General features: G+C 35.8%; 4 protein-coding genes and 1 long non-coding RNA gene across 6 annotated transcripts; 3 read left to right on the forward strand and 2 right to left on the reverse strand.

Moving 5' to 3' along the window:
- Window positions 1-1,039: 1,039 nt before the first annotated feature.
- Window positions 1,040-2,948, forward strand: LOC111376751 (protein FAR1-RELATED SEQUENCE 5-like). The gene is made up of 2 exons (XM_022999725.1): window positions 1,040-1,187; window positions 2,014-2,948. The coding sequence occupies exons 1-2, from the start codon at window positions 1,040-1,042 to the stop codon at window positions 2,946-2,948; spliced, it is 1,083 nt and encodes a 360-aa protein (XP_022855493.1).
- A 57-nt stretch (window positions 2,949-3,005) lies between these two features.
- Window positions 3,006-4,692, forward strand: LOC111376752 (protein FAR1-RELATED SEQUENCE 4-like). The gene is made up of 5 exons (XM_022999726.1): window positions 3,006-3,631; window positions 3,727-4,171; window positions 4,264-4,392; window positions 4,461-4,551; window positions 4,637-4,692. The coding sequence occupies exons 1-5, from the start codon at window positions 3,006-3,008 to the stop codon at window positions 4,690-4,692; spliced, it is 1,347 nt and encodes a 448-aa protein (XP_022855494.1).
- Window positions 4,693-5,878: 1,186 nt separating this feature from the next.
- LOC111376775 lies at window positions 5,879-6,941 on the reverse strand. The gene is made up of 2 exons (XM_022999770.1): window positions 6,777-6,941; window positions 5,879-6,435 (listed from the first exon to the last, which is right to left on the reverse strand). Exon 2 carries the CDS (start codon window positions 6,432-6,434, stop codon window positions 6,030-6,032), a length of 405 nt encoding a protein of 134 aa, XP_022855538.1. The 5' UTR covers window position 6,435; window positions 6,777-6,941; the 3' UTR covers window positions 5,879-6,029.
- Window positions 6,942-10,402: 3,461 nt separating this feature from the next.
- On the reverse strand, window positions 10,403-11,536 carry LOC111376777. The gene is made up of 3 exons (XR_002699533.1): window positions 11,496-11,536; window positions 11,314-11,349; window positions 10,403-10,592 (listed from the first exon to the last, which is right to left on the reverse strand). It is a non-coding gene; the product is annotated as an uncharacterized LOC111376777 (long non-coding RNA).
- Window positions 11,537-12,101: 565 nt separating this feature from the next.
- Window positions 12,102-15,299, forward strand: LOC111376767 (lipase-like). 2 transcript variants are annotated; one of them, XM_022999755.1, is made up of 8 exons: window positions 12,102-12,575; window positions 12,680-12,774; window positions 12,884-12,987; window positions 13,206-13,306; window positions 13,396-13,499; window positions 14,029-14,466; window positions 14,591-14,722; window positions 14,908-15,299. In XM_022999755.1, exons 1-8 carry the CDS (start codon window positions 12,327-12,329, stop codon window positions 15,065-15,067), a joined length of 1,383 nt encoding a protein of 460 aa, XP_022855523.1. In that variant the 5' UTR covers window positions 12,102-12,326; the 3' UTR covers window positions 15,068-15,299. The 2 variants fall into 2 exon arrangements, with proteins under 2 accessions (XP_022855523.1, XP_022855524.1); XM_022999756.1 differs by lacking the exon at window positions 12,102-12,575 and having other exon boundaries at window positions 12,682-12,774; window positions 12,877-12,987.
- Window positions 15,300-19,805: the final 4,506 nt, after the last annotated feature.

Here is a 19,805-nt window from a genome sequence, read left to right on the forward strand (position 1 = left end):
CAAACATGCCCTAATCAAATTTTAAAAACCAACAAGAAGTTCCACTCTTTTTTTATCTGCTTTAGGATAGAGTGGCAGCCCTGACCGTCAGCATGCTATAAAATATGCATGTTTTAGTGTGTCATTTTGTTTAACTATTATATAACATATTTACTTAAACAAGCCTAAATTTTTTCGCAGTCCTAATTCGTTCTTCTTGCTATTCAACCTCCTATAGATGTAGGGAGTTATTACTACTTTGCTCAAAAATTATTATTCTCTAATATGAGAACTGCAATTATATGATGACTTTCCGTAAATTTTGAAAATCATTAGCAATTCATTTGCAAGTCATACGATTCTTTAATTCTTTGCTTATTCCTATTGGGAAGCAAGTGGATTTCCCATGGAAAAGCAAGCGAGTCAACAGGGTAGGGTTAAGATTCAAAGGGCTTAAAACCTCTTTCTAGCTTTGTGGGAATATTTCTTACTTGTATGCCAAGGTTGAGGAATCGAATATGGGGGACAAAAAGAAAGAAGAACTTCTAGTTATTAATGCTGCTATCTATTACCCTATAACAAAGTCTGAGAATCATATCAAGTATACCCATTCGGGCTAACTATGTTTCAGACACGCTCTTACATTATCGAGTGATTACTTATTTTGAACTATTGCTTTCCCTCTTCAAGGGACAAGCTTTTATGATTTATTTGTTCATCCATCACATTATTTTTCCACCTTTTTATTTTACTTATGAAAGAGTTAGATCATTATATGACTTTTGTAGACAAATATATGCATCCTTTTAACTTGACACAACTTAATTTTTTGTTGTGGCTTTCAAGATCATGGATGGCAACGGAATAGGCAATTATTCATTACGACCATGCCCATCTCCACTCTGTCAAGAGCTTTTGGGAAGCGAGGCAAGGATTGGTTTGGATGGAGAATGCTACTTGTACAATGTGGACTTAAAATGTGAGGTGGAAAGGGCCAAAAAACAAAAACAAAAAAAATGTGAAAAACGAAAAAGGAACTTTGCTACAGGAACTGTACAAAATGGCGCCAAAATGGAAATATCACTTTCCAGCTCCTTTCTTAGAAGCTATATTCAGACACCAGAAATTCTTCATAGAAAGAGCTGTCCTCCCTCAACAAATTTGGACGACTTCGTCGGAGAGTAACCTTCCCGGCGACGGCATCCGGCGTAAATTGTACCTACAAAACCACCAATAATTTCTGGCCTTTTTTGCCCTACACCGTCAGAGACTAATCTACCTTCTCGGTGACAGCATACCCACCCAGCAGAACAAAGGAAGCAGATGCGATTGACGTTGGAGACTACAATTTCATCTATTGAACAACCACTGGTAATAAGGTGAAATCTAGAAGTAACTTGGGCTTACAGTTTTTGGTAAATGATAGATAGTTATTGCCCATAACAGTATAATGGTCATACATCCCTGACTTGTAGCTTGATTTCTGTGAGAGAGTGGATCGACTTCTTGGGGCTTGAAGGAACAGTGCTGTAATTTATAATAACACGCAGAAAATAGAACCATATGAACTATGTTAGGACGCCATATTTATAAATTTCCACTCTTAAAAGCATAATATATACTGAAAATGAGAGAAGAGAATCATTGAACCTTTTAGCCTCTCTAAAGATGTTAATATCCAGTATCAGAGAAATTACAAAAAGCTAGTCAATGCTCTCGATTCAGATCATATGCAATATGTCTCTCCCTCAACCATAATACACTTGCCATTTTAAGATATTCTGTCTGATAGTGTTTTTGCTGCTGCAATATAGCATTCCTAGAACTCTGTGAAGCAATTCATCTATGTAAATATGATGGATTGTCTATGAAATGAATAGAAAGGCAAGCCAATTTGTTTAAATGTAATTGTAATAGGGTTAATACATAAAAGTAGGATTGTTGATAATGAAAGAGTACAGTTTTCATATTCTGCATTTTTGTAACAAATTTGGGGTTATTGGTTTTTGAATGGGAATTTTAATTTTGATGTAGGCCGCGAAATTATGGAAGCAGTGGAAGATGATGTCATAGTAGAATTGGAGCATGTGAATGTGGAAGACAATATGAGCGCATGTGTGGATGAAACGAGAGGAGGAGATGGTGGGATTGTGCCGCAGGTGGGTATGAAGTTCAAGGACGAAAATGAAGTTTACGAGTTCTATAAGAGATATGCATATGAGGTTGGTTTCCCAGTCAGGAGAAGAAATTCAAAGAAAGATGACGATGGGGTTTTGCAATATGTGACGTTGACATGTAGTCGTGAAGGACAACGAAGCGGTTGTACGAGCAGCTCTTTGAAGCCGCAACCAACAATCCAGACAGGTTGTAAAGCCAGGATCTCTGCAGCTTTTGATTATCAAGGTTTCTGGGTAATTAGAACAGTACACCTCGACCATAACCATAAGACAAGTCCTTCGAAGTCAAGGTTGTTTAGATGCAACCGAGATATAAGTGCACATGTGAAAAGGAAGATTGAAGTGAATGACCTGGCAGGGATTTCGTTGCACAAAAGCTTCAACTCTGCAATTGTTGAAGCAGGAGGTTATGAGAATCTTAGTTGTGTGGAAAAGGACTGTAGGAACTATATTGAAAAAGTGAGGCGATTAAAACTTGGGGAGGGAGATACAGCAGCAATACAGTCTTACTTTTCAGAAATGCAAGCAGAGTGCTTGGGATTTTACTTTAGCATTGATCTGGACGAAGATTCAAGGTTGAGAAATGTTTTTTGGGCAGACAATCGATGTCGTCAAGCATATAAGGAGTTCGGGGACGTTGTGACCTTCGATACAACGTACCTCACTAATAAATATGATATGCCGTTTGCCCCATTTGTTGGCGTAAATCACCACGGACAATCAACGCTTTTTGGTTGTGGTTTGTTATCAAATGAGAACACAGATACTTTTGTTTGGCTATTTAGGACATAGCTTAAGTGCATGCACAATCAAGTGCCACATGGAATAATAACCGATCAAGACAGGGCCATGCAAAATGCAATACAAATAGTTTTCCCTGATACGAAGCACAGATGGTGTTTATGGCACATTCTAAAGAAATTGCCAGAGAAGTTTGGTTACCATGTGGACAAAGGATCTATATTTTTGACTATACACGTATTGGTGTATGATTCACAGAATGTCGAAGAATTCGAGGCCGGTTGGAAAATAATGATAGATAAATATGAGTTGCAAGACATTGAATGGTTGTCAGGTCTTTACGAAAATAAAGGTCGATGGGTTCCTTGCTTTCTAAAAACATCGTTCTGGGCCGGAATGTCATCAACACAACGATCTGAGAGTATGAATGCCTTTTTCGATGTATATGCTCACTCGAAAACATCGCTAAAGCAATTTGTGGAACAGTATGAACGTGCACTACGGAACAAGGTGGAGAAGGAGTTCCAAGCTGATTTCAAGTCATTTTCGCAAATGGTTCCGTGTGCAACGACGTATGAAATTGAGCAGCAATTTCAGGCAGTATACACAATTTCAAAATTTAGGGAAGTGCAGGTGGAGTTCGCAGGGAAGGTATATTGTGACATCATATCTACGGCGGATGTTTATTCGGGGTCGACCTACGAGGTATGCGACGATGTGCTATGCAGGGATCGGCGAAAGAGAAAAGATTCTTAGTGTTATTTAATAGGGAGAACTGTGACATTGTCTGCACTTGTCACTTGTTTGAGTTTCGGGGAATTCTTTGCAGGCATGCAATCGCAGTACTCATCCGTAATGACGTTCGTGTACTCCCAGATAGATATGTACTTCGAAGATGGAGGAGGGATGTTAGTAGAGCACACACCAGGGTCGCTGTTAGCTATAGTGGATTGGTCAGCACTCCCGGACAGTTGCGTTATGATAGAATGTGTCAGGCTTTCGCTACCATTACCAATCTAGCTGCAGAAGATGAAGGTCGGACCCTTGCAATTATGGAATGGATAGGAGTTCAAGAGAAGGAACTCATGAGTTCGAGGTCAATTAGCGGAAGCAATGTTGTACTGCAACGTACTACTCAAGTGTCATCGAACAACATAGGTTCGCAAAAGAATGTAAGTTGCACAGTACTGGACCCTAACGCGGTGAACAAGAAGGGTGCACCTAAAAGAGTTCGGAGAAAGGGCCCGTTAGAGTCAACGTCAAAGAAGGCAACGGTAAGTTCGCATGTTACCTTCTGAAGTGAAACGGATTCCTAACATTTATATCTCCTAACATTTATATCTCATTCTTTCGACTGTACGTGCAGGCTCCATCGAAAGGCAAAAGACCAACTGCTAGGCGTACTTATCCACCAGATGGTGCATCGTCCATTCAAGCTCATCAACAACATGATTTGTCAATGCCCATTCCGTTCTCCTACTCGCAGCTCTTGTTGGTAAGTAACTTTAATTTATCCCGTTCGTAGGTTTGTTGTGTCATTTGCGCTTTCCTATTTTGATGTAGGGTGACCATGATAGCCAAGTGTTTCCACAACAATTACCGAGTTCCACACCGATCCATCCGTCCTCGACCCATCCAACATTCAATTCTCAAGGTACGCATTTATATTAAAACACGTTTCTTTTTTCCTTTTTTTCATCCATAATTTGTTCTTACATTGATGTCCTCTTTTATAATAGGTCATGCACATCCTTACTACTATCCAGAGGAATGGCATCAAGGTGGCAATGAGTAGGTCATGCATTTTGTTATGTTATGTTCATCGGGGTCGATGGAATTGTTGGCATTCTCGGCAGAGATGAAGATGCAACAGTAAATGCTTCGAGCCATGATTGTTTGAAGATGGAAATTGAAGGTCTTTTGCCAATCAGTTGGGAGACAGAAGTTTTGAATTTGATGACAGAATTTCCATCTTCATATTCGAATTTTGTAAAGAATTTGATGAAAAACATTTTGCTTCATATTCGAATTCTAGGTCAATTTTGATGTTAGAATTATGGTTTATTTATCTGTTTTTCTGTCCTCGGTATACTTTGGTGATCGCTTGATTTATAATCTTGGAGAAATATGAGAATTCAAGATTTTGGTTTTATCTTATTCTTGGAGTGTTCAATGGAAATCTCTCTTTCAATTGTAATCTATATTCGATCTGTTGCTGGAAGCTTTGCTAATACGTTTATTCTTTCGTGGTTTGCCCTTTGATTCTTATGCAATACCTGGGGCTTTCATATTTTGGTATGTAAATGTGTAACTTGCATGTAAATGATCAAAATCTAGTCAACTGGTCCTAATTGTGAAGCAGCAGTATGTTTTTCATTGGTATTTTGGGTCGACTAGGTTCTATAGATGTGTGATTAGCTACTTAGCTTTGCAAACAACTTAAAAGTTTTTCATTTACATCTAGGATCTTACACGATTGTGGAGATGTAATGCCATGTTATCTATCATAAATTTTAATTACTGATTACCTTGTTAAATTGATCTGCAGGAAGAAAATCAGACATCAAAAAATGAGTGGAGATGTAATGCCATGTTCTCTAAACTGTGGCCCATGTCCATAGCTGTTTTCTATACATTCAGGACCTAAATTTATGATAGATAAAGGCTCTATTGCCGTCAGCAGATAAGAGTTTACAGTTTCAGGACAAATATAAGGTTCAACAACCATTTGGCAAGCCATACGTTGATCGACATTGTAAATTGAGACGGGGTACAAGTATTGAGCATAAGATCCAATCTAATTCTTCAGAGATTGAACTAGAAATGGCCGTGTAATCTCCAGGTGAAGGAGATTGAACTAGAAATAAGCAACAAGATTGAAGTAGAACCAGAACCAGAAATAATCTCAAAGCAATAATGTGTGGAATTAACACCAGAAAAAAGGAAAATATATTACATCTCCAAAGGTTAAAGTACATAGTTCTGTTGCATGCTAAAAACCTCTTCTCCTCTGCATCTACTGGATTGGAGGAGATAACAATAAAACCAACAACCTAACATTGACTCTGCTAAAGCTAACACTGCTAACACAAACAAAAGATTCGATATAACTAAACACAAATGCACCGCCAATCAAGCCGGCCCCTTGCCCTTGGTGTTCCACTCGGTGCTTGAATTTCCCGTTTGGATCGTCACATTCACAGAAATGTGGAGTTCTTGTTCATCGTTTAGCCGAACTTGTGACTGAAACATGCGGGACATATCATCAACTGAATCTATCGGATCCGGCTTCGGAAACATAACAACAACGTCTTTGGCTTTGCCGCTTGATTCCCCTTCTTTGCACCACTCCCAGAAACCACATTTAAGACTGCAACATTTGAAGAATTTTCCTTTGTTGGCTGTAGCCCGTTCTACCTCAAACCACTTTTGAAAACCTTGGTTACACGTTGGACATCGGACTTTTATCGGGCATTCGGCAAAAAAGTGGGCTTTACTCCTACAGCTGTGACATAATCCGGAGTTCTTTCCTGGCATTCTACAATGGGAATCAAGCACCAAAAAGAGAAAGTTATACAATACATAAAGTTTTTCTTTACATTAATCAACTCTCAGCTATACAGGTTCGAGCATTTATACACTTTTGACCATGAATGAAGTCGCAGCTATGCCGCATTTCGAGCCCAGAAACCGGTTTCGACAAAACTACAAACTTTATGCACTTTCGAACATGAATGAAGTCTCAGCCATAGATATTTTGGGATACAGTAATAATATCAACAATCCACGACATTCACTCATCACACCAACAACGAAATTTCTACAATAGCAGGAACAATTCTTCAAGAACGGCACCTTAAAGTTGTTCAAAAAACGTACCTTCCTGTAAAGCCCCTTTCCTTAATATTTTCGTCGAATTGATACTTCAAACCACAAAATTGCTGCTGCCGTTCACGACAATTGGGGAAAATTTGAGAGAGGGCTTTTTCTTCTAGCGTGGCGCCGGAAACCCTCAGCCGATTCACCAGAAAGTTATATACAGTAGCCGTTCATGACATTTGGGGAAATTTTTAGAGGGGTTTTTCATCCGGCATCTGTTTCGTTTCCTACAAGAGTTAAAAGAAGTAACTGTACAAATTTAATATCTCCATGTGTTTCTAATAGCGTGTTTCTTTCTAATAGCGTGTGTTTTTAATATAGCGTGTTTCTTTCTGGGAGAATTTCCAATTTTGCCCTTTCCACCTCACATTGTAAGTTCACATTGTACAAGTAGCATTCTCCGGTTTGGATAAGGATTAAAAATATCTATCCATCACATCACATTTAAATAATTTTTTAAATATTGTTTTTTAGGTTTGATTTAGCCTCGTTTTGTGGGAATAAAATCAATTTTTTATTAAATTTTTTATAAAAGTTGACAAAAATATGTAGTTAAAAAATTGTGAATCTCATAACATATCTTGTTAAAATTAATTTTTAATTTTGACTTGGATTTTAATCCATATTAAACAAGAATTAAATTGGAAATATAAAATAAAATTAAAATAACAATATTCGAGTATCAATATTCAAAAGAATTTTTTTTCTATTTTTTAATCATGCATTTCTAAATAAATCATTTTCGACTTAAAAAAATCTTTTCCAAACAAAAATGTGAAAACTATTTTGATATAGACAATAACATTTAGCCCCCGTTGGCCCCTGTTATTTGATATTATAATTTTTAAAATAGAGTTTTTTTTTAAAAAAACTGTGTGGTTGAAGAAGAAGGAAAGATTTTGGTTTATGAGTAATATTATTTTATTGAAAAGTATGTGGTTAAAAAAAATAGAGAAAAATGTATTATAAATTTAATGGGCTCAAACGAGGGCTAACTTATGAAGCGCGTGACGCCACAACACTAATGATAGAATGTGGATGACCAAGCTATGATTCGGATAAGAAGTGGGACCTATGCGATTTTGTTGGTTTGACACGCAGAACCTTGTAGTTGTGATATAGCAAAATTATTTTCGAAAAGAAGGGGCCTACTACACAAATAGGGTCGGGACAAGCTCTGTGACAAGAGCTGAGTGGCTGACACCTCAACTCCGTGACATGGCCCTCTCAAAGGCCCCTGTTTGAACAGCATAATTTTTTAAAAAATGCGTAGTTACTATTCTGTACCACCCAAATTTGAATATTTATATACACAATTACCTCACTATTCCCTAATCTATTACATCGGTTGCAAATGTATCTTCAACATTTAAAATACAATGTGTTAGTCTCCAATGACTTAAGCTATTGAAATTTATGTTAAATCATCACTCTCATATATCTAATTCCCCAAATATAGGTTTTTCTTTGTAGCTTGAATGAATTTTGCAACCATAAATGAGGAACCTTAGATAATTGTCAAATTTAGCCTCAATAATTGAAACTATCCAAATTTATATTATATCATCACCTAGTACTAACATATCTAGTTTTATGATGCTAGATTTTACTTTACAATTTGAACCAATGTCTGGATTATACATATTTTGACTTAAAGCCTAAGACTATACTCTTTTTGAATGATAAATTAACCTGCTCATTTTTTTAACACAAATATGTGACATGTCACGAAAGTTGTGTGATAATTTAATCAAAGTTTGAATAGTTCTTGTTACTTGTGACAAGGGGACTATAACAATGGATAGGTGACAATTTGTTCATTTTAAAGGTCAAAAAAATGTGACTTGAGAGTGTTCATTAAATGCCGACATATTGATTTTGAATTCTTACCATTACAATCCCAACATATAAGGTATGAGTAATCATTTGAGATTCATCGTGTCTAATGAGAAAAAGTTTGTTTATGATGATGACAAATGGAATACTGGATGGGTGCATTTATGGAAGCAATATCTCCCGTTACGCGGGAAGTGGACCGGATTGTTCCGAACGAAATAACGGGTACTCGTATTTTGTCAGTTACTGTACGTCGTTCTTCAGGTACACCATCCACGCAATGTAAGTGAGCCAGATACGAGTCCACTACCTAGCTCAGGAACTGCACTCGTTGTGGTAGAGTTGATTATAACTGGACCACATGTTCCAACCTCATTGTATCACAAGTTATGTGAACAAGCGTGATGTGTAAAAGTAGTTGTCCAATGTAATTCCAAAAATATTCCCCCCATGTAGTGTACATTCCGAACTTATGTTATTAATTTCTTATTATTATCGTATGCCAACAAAAAATTGGTCTTTTTTTTCCATTAGCAAAGTACCGATCATTACGGTTCCATTAGCACAAACGGGATGAATACGTTATTTTCATTATAAACTTAGCCGATCATTATGGTCCCATTAGTTTCGACTGACAGTTTGTCGAAATGGAAAATTGATTTTCATGAGACGACAATTCACAAGCAAAACACTAACATTACATTCCAACAGTTCATATGTCGTTCTCGATAGATAGTCTTTGTAATTTTCGATAGTTGGGAACAATAACGGCTTCCAAAAATACACTACTGCAGTTATCCATTATAGACATGCTGTTGTTGCATGTACGCAGAGGACGTGACCAAAATCATCCTTACTATTATGGAAGCAAAACCTTGTGTCACTACAATCCACTAAAAAATTAAATTTTCATCCCCACCAAATAAATTCTAATTAGCAACATTATAAATAGTGGACTCAATTAATAGTGCATCATAAACATTATTTCTTGTCATATAGTACTACTATGGAAAACAGAAGGAAGAGGACAATTCCTTTCAAAATTGGATTGAAATACTTTAAACAGTTTCACAGTTGAAGTGCTCTTTCGAATTTTTGAATAAATCAGCGAAAAAAAAATCTCTTTTCACATATCTTCATTATTTCTCACGCTTATGCACCGAACATTTCACAGAAGTGTACGTAAATATCGTAACATATGCTCAACCTACTGTGTTCCCCAGCACATTATCAGCATACATTATTTTCTTCAACTTACATTGTCATTACTATTCCATTATCGTTTGCAGACAGGTAAATATATTTTCAACTTCACAAGCAAAATACAGATCCATTTACAATATACTGCATTAGTTATACCATGATTGTCATGATTTTGGCACTTTTAATGGCTCATCATCTTAACCCAATCATAACTTAAGCAGGGATTCACATTTAATATGGAAACATAATCAACTGGTCGCCGTGACCTATGAACGTCGAAAGAGACGCTAGTGCCTTTTTTGCAAAACAAATATTAGTTTACATAACCATTCATAGTTTGCAAATTTCGTCCATCTGTTGTGAACTAACCCCACATCCTGCATATCCTCAGTGAACCATTACAACATTCTAACTAAGAAATAATAGACCAACTTCAAGAACATGTATAATATTAAAAATTGATACGTGGGTGCAAAGGTACAATTTTTACAAATGAAGAATTTAACTGTACATACCGCAAAAAAATGGAGTTTAGCCATAACCTATAATGACAGTATCCCACTTTCGAATAAACAAAGCTGCATAAAATGTAATCATTGGACGAGAATATTACAAAGTAACAGAAAATATAAAGCTTCGTCCATGGGGATCGTGTTTGTGTATATAGGCCCGCAGTTGATCCGTTGCACGCTTTCTCATTGTTTGTTGCTTCCCTCGATAGTGCACGAAACAGTTCTTTTGCCTACCCGACTTTCTACACAAGTAAGGCCATTTGTCCTGCAAGGTACAGCGAGAGAAACACATATTAGATTATGTTGAAACATAAAAATACAACACGTAATGAATCAAATTCATGTCTACACTAATGTGCACTATCGAGAAAAATTGACCTCAATCGTCGGTATGGACAGTTCATCTGTCGATACCAACACAGTAGAGAAAAATTGACATCAAACTCATATTTTCGAGCATGAAAATTGAACAAAGTACATTGCAGTAATTTTTGTTCCAAGAAAAATGAAAAAAATACCAAACCTTGAAAACGTGAACAAAGTAATAATTTTCAGAGAATGCCAACTACAAATTATGGTAAAAATTGTATATTTTTAGAGTTTGTATTGAAGGAATAGTAAACCTTACCTGTTAACCAAACCCATAAATTTCACAACACAAAACTTGTAATAAATCAAGCAGAATCGACAGCGAACTTAATAAGGAAAGACAAACACAAGTTACAAAGTAAGGGTAACATAAGACAAGAAAAAAATCATACCAAACACAGAAACTTAAATCCTTCGAAAAAACATACGACTGTCAAAATTTTTAGCTTCAAAATTGAACAACGTATAGTGGTACGATATCCGTTCCAAAAAATAAATAAATTTTCGAAGACCTTTAGAACATGAATAAAGTAACAATTTTTACAAAACATCTAATTAAAAATTATAGAAAAAATTTAGATTTATAGACTTTGTGTTTGAAAATGGTTGAAGCTTACCTCTCAACCAAACCCATAAACTTTAGGACATGAAACCTGCGAAAAATCAACAAGAATAGATTAAATATAGAGTAAGGAACGAAAAAATATAAGTTGCATAGAAAACTTTGTATAAACAACCAAAATAGAAAAATGAAGTGAAATATCAAAATAAAATGAAACACAACACAACAATGTATTACCTGTATGACTGCGTTAGTCTGCATATTTGTGCGTTAATCTGATAATCTGCGGAAGAAATAGAAGAGCTAAAATCAATTTGTAGGGTTTCTTTGTTTAAGAATGAAAAGCAATTTAAAAGGAGATAAGATACGATGATAGTGTTTTTTGGGAATTTGTTATTTCTTCAAGAATAAAATGGAAAAATGATATTACTTCTTTAGTATTATGACTTTTTGTATAATTATTCTATTGACAGGCAATCATATCTCATTTAATGAAGAATATATAAGATATTGAAAGTTTTCAAAAGAATAAAAAGGTTTAAAAATGACAATTTTACAAGAACTTTAAAAAAGTCATATCTTTGTAAATGCAAATCCAAATTTGACATTCTTTGTAATTTCCACTTCTCTGGATTCTTCACCAAAATCTCCTCATTAGACCTGGATCATAGGTATTTGTCCCTTGGCCTATTTTACGCCATTTGTCAATAGCAGTGGGTCCCACTACGCAGAAAGTCTTTGTATGATTACACTAAGACACGTGGCACCAATCTCGACCAACCCTCCTCTAGAAAGGCCCTCGTACAAGTTCTTGATTGGTCATTTGGTCGTTACGACTTTACGAAACGGGGGCAATGAGAAAATTGTGGGGAAAAGCTGAAGAAATGAATAACCCATTTTCCAAGGGTCTGAAAATTTTTGAATACATTTTGGCCCCCCTATAGGCACCATTGAGGGGGTTTCTTGATTATCTAGAGTCTTCTGTTGTCTTTCTTGAAGAAGGCTGTTTCTGAGGAAAAAAAGCAGATTCATATTTATAAAAAATTTGTGGGTCTTTAAGAAAATAACATGATTAGATGGTGGATTTCAGCTCTGCAATGTACTGAGTTATTTTTGACTTCTCTGGTGCATTTGACATATGGGTTTTACATATTCAGCACAGCTTTAGCTGGTGATCTCTCACAGGCTGTGAGTGACTGGTTCTCTAAGCCTAATTTGGAGAATGGATTGAAAGGGGATGATTCAAACAAGACAACAAGTGGAGGTGATTTGCCTCCCATTGTGTTAGTTCATGGAATCTTTGGTTTTGGCAAAGGGGTATGTATATATGTATAAATGTTTATATATGTGTATATGATCCCATTGACATTTATGAAATTCGACAAATTTTCAAGAATGGATATTTCTTTATGATTGTGTAGAGATTGGGGAATTTGTCGTATTTCGCGGGGGCAGAGAAGAAGGATGATAGGGTTCTTGTGCCTGATTTAGGCTCATTAACAAGCATATATGACAGGTGGGTGTTTTTCAAATTCAATCATACAAATGCTCATTTGTTTCGTATAGATGTTTCTGGTTTTATTATGCACAGTCTTTTCCAATAATTGATTGGGTTAAGGTTTCAGGGCTAGAGAATTGTTCTATTATCTCAAAGGTGGGCAAGTTGATTTCGGAGAAGAACATAGCAAGGCTTGTGGGCACTCTCAATTTGGGAGGATTTACGAAAAGGGTAGGAATATAACTGGCCCTCTGCTGCAATTTTCTTAACTCGGTTCTATACTAAGATCTTTGGATATGGGAATTATGTGCACGCTTGGTATGCAGTATTGGATTTTATTGGACGGAATAATGAGCAAGAGATTAGCTTTTCTTTGTTATCTAATCTTTTGCACCAAATATGCCATATATGTTCCTGTGTTTTTGACTTGTATAATTGCGAAAATGCAGGGCATTACCCCGAATGGGACGAGGATCACCCCATTCACTTTGTGGGACATTCGGCTGGAGCACAGGTTGTTCGGGTTTTGCAGCAAATGCTCGCAGATAAGGTGAGTTTTTGCGTAAATGAATTGGTTAACAGTGAGACATAAAACAACTTTGATATAGTAAATGAAAGAGATTGTCAAATTAACTTCAGGCATTCGAAGGGTATGAAGATACTTCAGAGAACTGGGTACTAAGCATAACGTCATTATCCGGAGCATTTAATGGGACAACAAGAACCTATTTAGATGGAATGCAGTAAGTTTTATGAATAGTCAACCATTCTTTTTACAGTTCATTTTCTTTTATCTTTTTTTTTTTTTTTTTTTTTAACCTTTAAATAGCCATCTTTTACCTCTAAGAAATGGAGATATGCACCTGTTTATTTTAGAAAATAAGTGAAAATCTTGCTTTTTTTTTTTTTTTTTTTTTTTTTTTTTTAACCATTGAATAGCCATCTTTTACCTCTAAGAAATGGAGATATGCACCTGTTTATTTTAGAAAATAAGTGAAAATCTTGCTGTTAATGGTGTGACCATGGACAATTTATACTAGAAGTTGAATGTGTTTGTTATTGCTTAATTGCAATTACTCAACGTAATCCATTTTCATTTTTCCCTCTGATTGATTATTATGGTGATAAGTTGGACTAGAGAGTCGGGGACAATATTAAGATATAAAAAGGTTCAAATCTTGTCCATTTTATTGTCTAGTATTTTATCGAAATACTCCATCTGCTTGAAGTAATGTCATCCTCGATTTTCATTGTAATGAAAAATATGTGCAGGCCAGAAGATGGGAGGTCCTTAAAGCCCATCTGTCTACTGCAGCTATGCCGTATAGGGGTAATAATATACGATTGGTTTGACATTCCATGTCTAAAGAACTTCTACAATTTTGGATTTGATCACTTCAACATGTCATGGAAGAAGATGGGCATTTGCGGTCTTATTGATTGTCTATTGGGAAATAGCGGTCCATTTGCATCAGGCGACTGGATACTTCCCGATCTTACAATCCAGGGGTCGCTCAGATTGAACAGCAATATACGTACATTTCCTGACACGTACTACTTCAGCTATGCCACCAAGCGCACGAGGAAAATCATGGGTATAACAGTTCCTTCTGGCATTCTTGGAATACACCCATTGCTTTTTATTAGAGTTCTGCAAATGAGCCAATGGCGACACCCTCCTGATATCATGCCCCCTTATAAAGGTTATAGGTTAGTACCACTTATTTTTCTTATCAAATTCGCCTCAATTATATACACTTTATTCTAAGATACTTGAAATCAAACTTTCACTTCCCGTATATCAAATTGCAAATGATTCGTTGATGAATGATAGGGATGAAGATTGGTGGGACAATGATGGTGCACTCAACACCATATCCATGACACATCCTCGTTTCCCAGTCGAACATCCTAGTCATTTTATTGTACAAGATTCAGACTGCCAACCTTTGCTACCAGGCATCTGGTTCGTTACCTCTTACCACTCAAGTACAATGGGAAAATTATTTACTTTTATCGTGCGCAAACTAGATTCTGTCTTATTTGCATATGTTTTCTATACGAAGCTAAAATGTGATGGAAAAGAGAGATAATCAGCAGAGTTTTGCTCAAGTCGAACTACTGTATTTCTTAATGATCTTTTTAATTTAGGTATTACAAGATTGTGGAAGGCGATCACATTCTTTTCATTATAAACCGGGAAAGGGCAGGAACTCAATTCGATCTGATATATGACAGCATTTTTGAGCGATGTAGGAAGCACGCATTCAGAAAGAATCCGACTCTACCAAATCATCAAGTGGACCATTAGCTCGTATATGTTACTTTCCATTACTACAAATAGGAGAGATTAGAAAGCAATAGAATACTGTGATATTGAAATTCAAGATAGACACAGCCAATTCTTGGACGAGTAAACTTGTTCGCGATTGCACCCTTTTTTCTTCCTTTGACCTCTTCTATTATGGATGTAAATAAGAACGTTTACTCATTTTTTTCTCCTTTACCTGAGTTTATAAACAAATGCATTTTCTGTAAGTTCATTTAGGTGTGTTTAATGTTAAATCACTTGTTGAATTCTCTCTTAGATTTTGACACGACATAGAAACAATATTGTTGAATTAGAATACTTTTAAGTGTAACTTAGTAGACTCTTCCGAGAATGCCTAGATGATGTCGAGAAAGTTGTTATTGAGAAAGATTAAAGTGTCTAAAGAGACTACAAACTTCGTGAACTTCGGCGAAAATGCCTAGACGTTCAGAAATTTGTCCAGAAGGTCGAAATGAAATAGAAATTCTTGTCCCTTTACCTAGTTTAACGAGAATACTTACAAATTATGAAATCCAAGTGATGTAAAATGGACTAAAAGTTTTCTTGAGATCGATTGACATGAATCAAAAATCACAAATAGTTACTGTTTGTTCATCTGTCACAAATAAAAAAATTTATAAATCACAATTTATTTATCGATCACAAATTACAAAAATTTTCCCCGTTTGATATCAATTTTTTTCAAAATATATTTTTTTTTCTTTTTTAACTACACATTCTTTATTAAAATAATATTATACGTAAATCAATTTTTTTTTTATTTTTCAATCGTACACTTCTCATCAAGTTATTATTTTAAAATATATTTTTACATAAAAATAACTAACAAACACCCACGATTTATTATACAGTTTCAGATTATCAAATTATTAATCACAAATTAATAGTTTATATTTTTGATTGGTCAAACATTGTTTTTTGTCACAAATTAACCAAATTAATTGTTACAGTCATCCAAATAATTTGTTATCACCACCATCACTTGTAACCATGCCCACCGACATCATCGCCAAGGTTATTGGTCACACACTTTCTTCACCTTACTTCACGCTACCCGACAACTACCATCGACATCATTGCTATCCCATTCATATCGTCGCACCATCAGCAACAACCAAAAGCCACGCCACCTTATAGCACACGACGACCTGCACTATCAACATAACCACCACCACTACTGTCCCCACCATCGACATTACCACCCACAAACAACTATCAACAAACTCCCCACAGAAAACCACCAATAGCACCACCACTCTATAGATTAGAAAACCACCAGCGATTGCTGCCAGACATCACCACCACCACATTCACAATCACTACCATCACCACCACCACCTTCCAACCACCGCCATCACCACCCATCCAAAAGATCAGACAACCACCCACAAATCTGACGCAGCACGCAGCGAGGCTTCACAACGCGCAGCGGTATCGTACATCGTTGCGTGCGATGATGGAAATAAGTCGCCGGAGAGCGAGGCTATGCGGCGGTGGAGAATAGATTGTTTTTGGAGAAGAGATCGTGACTTGGATAAATTGGGGGGTGGGGGGTGGGGCAATAATCTAGGGATTGGGTGTGAAATTGGGTGAGGTAAAGGTAGTTGGGGTGGGTATGTAAATAATTTATCTGATTATTGATATTAAATTTTTTAATTAAAATCTGATTTTTGAATAAACAAACTTTGGATCTGATTTTTAAAGTTGTATCTTAAAACATATGGATGGTGTAATTTCTACTAATTTTTTTTTCATTGTTTTGTATGTGGCTATGAGTTTTAACTGTCAACAATATGACTATGGGTTTTTTTAGATGATATTAATGAATTTTATAAATTCTATGGTATAACTAAAGCTGATTTTGGCTTCAAATCTTTTTACGGTATAATTTGTGAGTTATGTCTACTTGAACTCCAAATTACATATTTAAACTTCTCTATTGGCTTGATGGATTTTGGTTTAACTTAGTCACTGATGCATCCTATTTGCTAACTAATTTGGCTTGCCCGAGTCGATGAAGTAGACGTCGAGCACACTTAATGATACTTTTTACTTTCATTTTTATATCTTTATGTTTTGGAATGATTTAAGAACTAGAAGACAAAGAAAGATAATAAAAATGATTCGTATGTTATACTCGAAGGTGTAAAACACACACTTAGGATGGTCGTTAATTTATTGCAAATCATGTCGAATCAATTTGTCAAGTGATATGATTTTAATGAAAGTGTCTCTTAACGAGTTGATATGCTTCAAAAATATGAAGAAGAGCGAATGACTCTTAATTATCCTACATGTTAAAATAACTCTCGAGAGTCTTAGGTTGAAAATTAGAAAGAGCAATAAAATTGCATTAAGAAAATAAAGACAAAATAACTTGTAAAATTTATAGTGGTTCACTTAAATGCGAGACTAAATCCTCGTTCACCGCTATAGTAATTCATTATGGAAAAAAAAGTTTTATAGGAGAAAAATCAAAAACCATATTTTCTCTATTTTCACTAACCTCTCTCTTATATAAATTTTAATGGCGACTCCATATTTATTAGAAAAACATACGGTAAAATAGAAATTATAAGCGTCAAATTCTTAAACTACCCAAAGATTGATTCGTGTATCCACTTTGAATAACAATAATAATTAGACTTCACAACTATCAGTTCAAAACAAGGAGGTTGATGGTCCGGGTCCAATTGGAACATATATATCAAATTAATAGGCCATCCACACCAACTAATACATACAACTTGGTCAAAATTACCCCTACGCATAGTTTTAAAATGTCCAATTCAAAAATCAGATTTAAAGAATTTTTGTTCAAAAATCAAATGATCTTTTAAATATTAAGCCCACGTTTGAATCTCATTGAATTACATTATATTTTTCTCTATCATATTTTCAATCACACAATCTTTCATAAAATACTATTACATGTAAATCGAAACTTTTTTTTTTCTCAATTATTCATTTTTCTAGAAAACACAATTCCACCGATTTTCATTTCCAAAAAATGAGAGTCAAACGAGAACTAATAAAATGTTATAGAATTAAATTTAATCTACTTATTCAACATTTCATTTTCAAACCCTAATCATTTTCCTTATTCTCTCTCTCTCTCTCTCTCATTTCATTCTCTATCGATTTTCTCACCAATTTCGCTGGAAGATGAGAAGGCGCCATCGGAAGACGTCATCGAGTGGCACCTTGAATCCGTCATGATAACACCACAGCAGCGATCTATCATTTGCAGTTGCCTCAAACGGCACGCTGAGGCTGCTACAAACTCACAGCTGCGTTGCTTGGTAGTGCACCTGTCGCCATCATAGAAAAATTTGGGGAGGCGTTTGGAGATTTTCGATCATCGACAGCAGCGAAAAGTTGGGAAGAGAGTTTGGGGTTTTAGGGATGATTCCATTCTCCTTCGATCTGATCTGTTTAGCCGGAGCCGCTATGTAGACATGTCTTCTCCATTGTAGTGGAAAATCTAGTGATGGTTTTGGTTGTGGTGGTGGTGTTGAAGGTGGTGTTTGCGGTTGTGTTGTATTGGGTTGATGGTGTTGTGGGTGCTGTAATGGTGGTTTTGTAGCTGTGGTGAGTTGATAGTGGTCAGGGTGGTCGTGACTATGGTTGCTGTGGTGGTGGTGTATGGTGCGGTCGTGGTGGTAGTGGTGGTGTACACTACGTGGTGTGCAGTTGTTCATATATATATTTTTTTCAAATGTTCTACTGCATTTACAATGGTGTGATGGAGGTAAACGTGGCAATGGTACAATGGTGGTACAGGTGGTTGATGGTGGTGAAGCATTGGTTTTGGTTGTTGAAGTGGTGGTGGCAGCTTTCATATTTTGGCAGTGGCGGGGCGGTTGACGATGGTGGTCGTGGCAGTGGTTGCGACGATGATGGTGAGATGTTGGTGGCGATGGATCTGTCGCGATGGTGGTGGATTTGGCACGACGATGTGGTGGTGTTATTCTACGATGTGTTGATTTATTTGAGGTGGTGGTGTTGCCGTAGGGAGGTGGTGGTGGTTTTGGCGACGGCGGTGGTGGTGCTTTTGGAGGTAGTGGTGAGATGGTGGACGCAAGTGTTGGTGGTGGTCACAATTTATTTGGTTGGACCTCTACCATTATATTGGTTAATTTATGACCAATAAATAATATATAACCAATGAAAAAGATAAATTGTGATCAAGAAATAATGTATGACCTAAAAATTTATTAATTGTGACCGATAATTTGATAATTTGTGACTATCTAATGAGTTGTGACTTATAATATTTGTGATTTGTAATTGATAAATAAATTGTGACTTATAAAGTTTTGATTTGTGACCGATAAACAAATTGTGATCTATTAAATTTTTGAAATATGAAGGTAAAATAATTTGTGACATAAAAATTTTGATTTGTGATCGAAAAATAATATGTGACTAATTAAATTATTAATTTGTGACCAAACTGTATAGATTTGTGACCTTAAGATAGTTAATTAATTAAATCATGAATAAATATTAATAAACATCCGATTTTAAAAAATCGAAACCTTTATTTTTAATTTTGAAATGGTTGATACTTACCCTATAACTTATGCCAGATTTCCTCGGGTTCTTTACATCTTTTATTCTGACCACTATAAACACAAAACAATATTCAACCTTACTCTTCCAAAATTTTAACCCTTTTTCACACCCTTTCTAAATTCTCCCCCTTAACTAAAGT

This window comes from Olea europaea, unplaced genomic scaffold (assembly GCF_002742605.1).
Source record: "Olea europaea var. sylvestris unplaced genomic scaffold, O_europaea_v1 scaffold156, whole genome shotgun sequence".
Lineage (NCBI taxonomy): Eukaryota > Viridiplantae > Streptophyta > Magnoliopsida > Lamiales > Oleaceae > Olea > Olea europaea.

Coding starts and splice junctions, on each gene's coding strand:
- LOC111376751 (XM_022999725.1), top strand. CDS start 1,040: ATGGCGCCAAAATGGAAATATCACTTTCCAGCTCCTTTCTTAGAAGCT. Junction 1,188..2,013: donor TCCCGGCGACGGCATCCGGC/GTAAATTGTACC, acceptor ATTTTGATGTAG/GCCGCGAAATTATGGAAGCA.
- LOC111376752 (XM_022999726.1), top strand. CDS start 3,006: ATGCAAAATGCAATACAAATAGTTTTCCCTGATACGAAGCACAGATGG. Junction 3,632..3,726: donor GATGTGCTATGCAGGGATCG/GCGAAAGAGAAA, acceptor AATTCTTTGCAG/GCATGCAATCGCAGTACTCA. Junction 4,172..4,263: donor CAACGTCAAAGAAGGCAACG/GTAAGTTCGCAT, acceptor CTGTACGTGCAG/GCTCCATCGAAAGGCAAAAG.
- LOC111376775 (XM_022999770.1), bottom strand. CDS start 6,434: ATGCCAGGAAAGAACTCCGGATTATGTCACAGCTGTAGGAGTAAAGCC.
- LOC111376767 (XM_022999755.1), top strand. CDS start 12,327: ATGATTAGATGGTGGATTTCAGCTCTGCAATGTACTGAGTTATTTTTG. Junction 12,775..12,883: donor TTAACAAGCATATATGACAG/GTGGGTGTTTTT, acceptor TTAAGGTTTCAG/GGCTAGAGAATTGTTCTATT. Junction 13,307..13,395: donor AGCAAATGCTCGCAGATAAG/GTGAGTTTTTGC, acceptor AATTAACTTCAG/GCATTCGAAGGGTATGAAGA.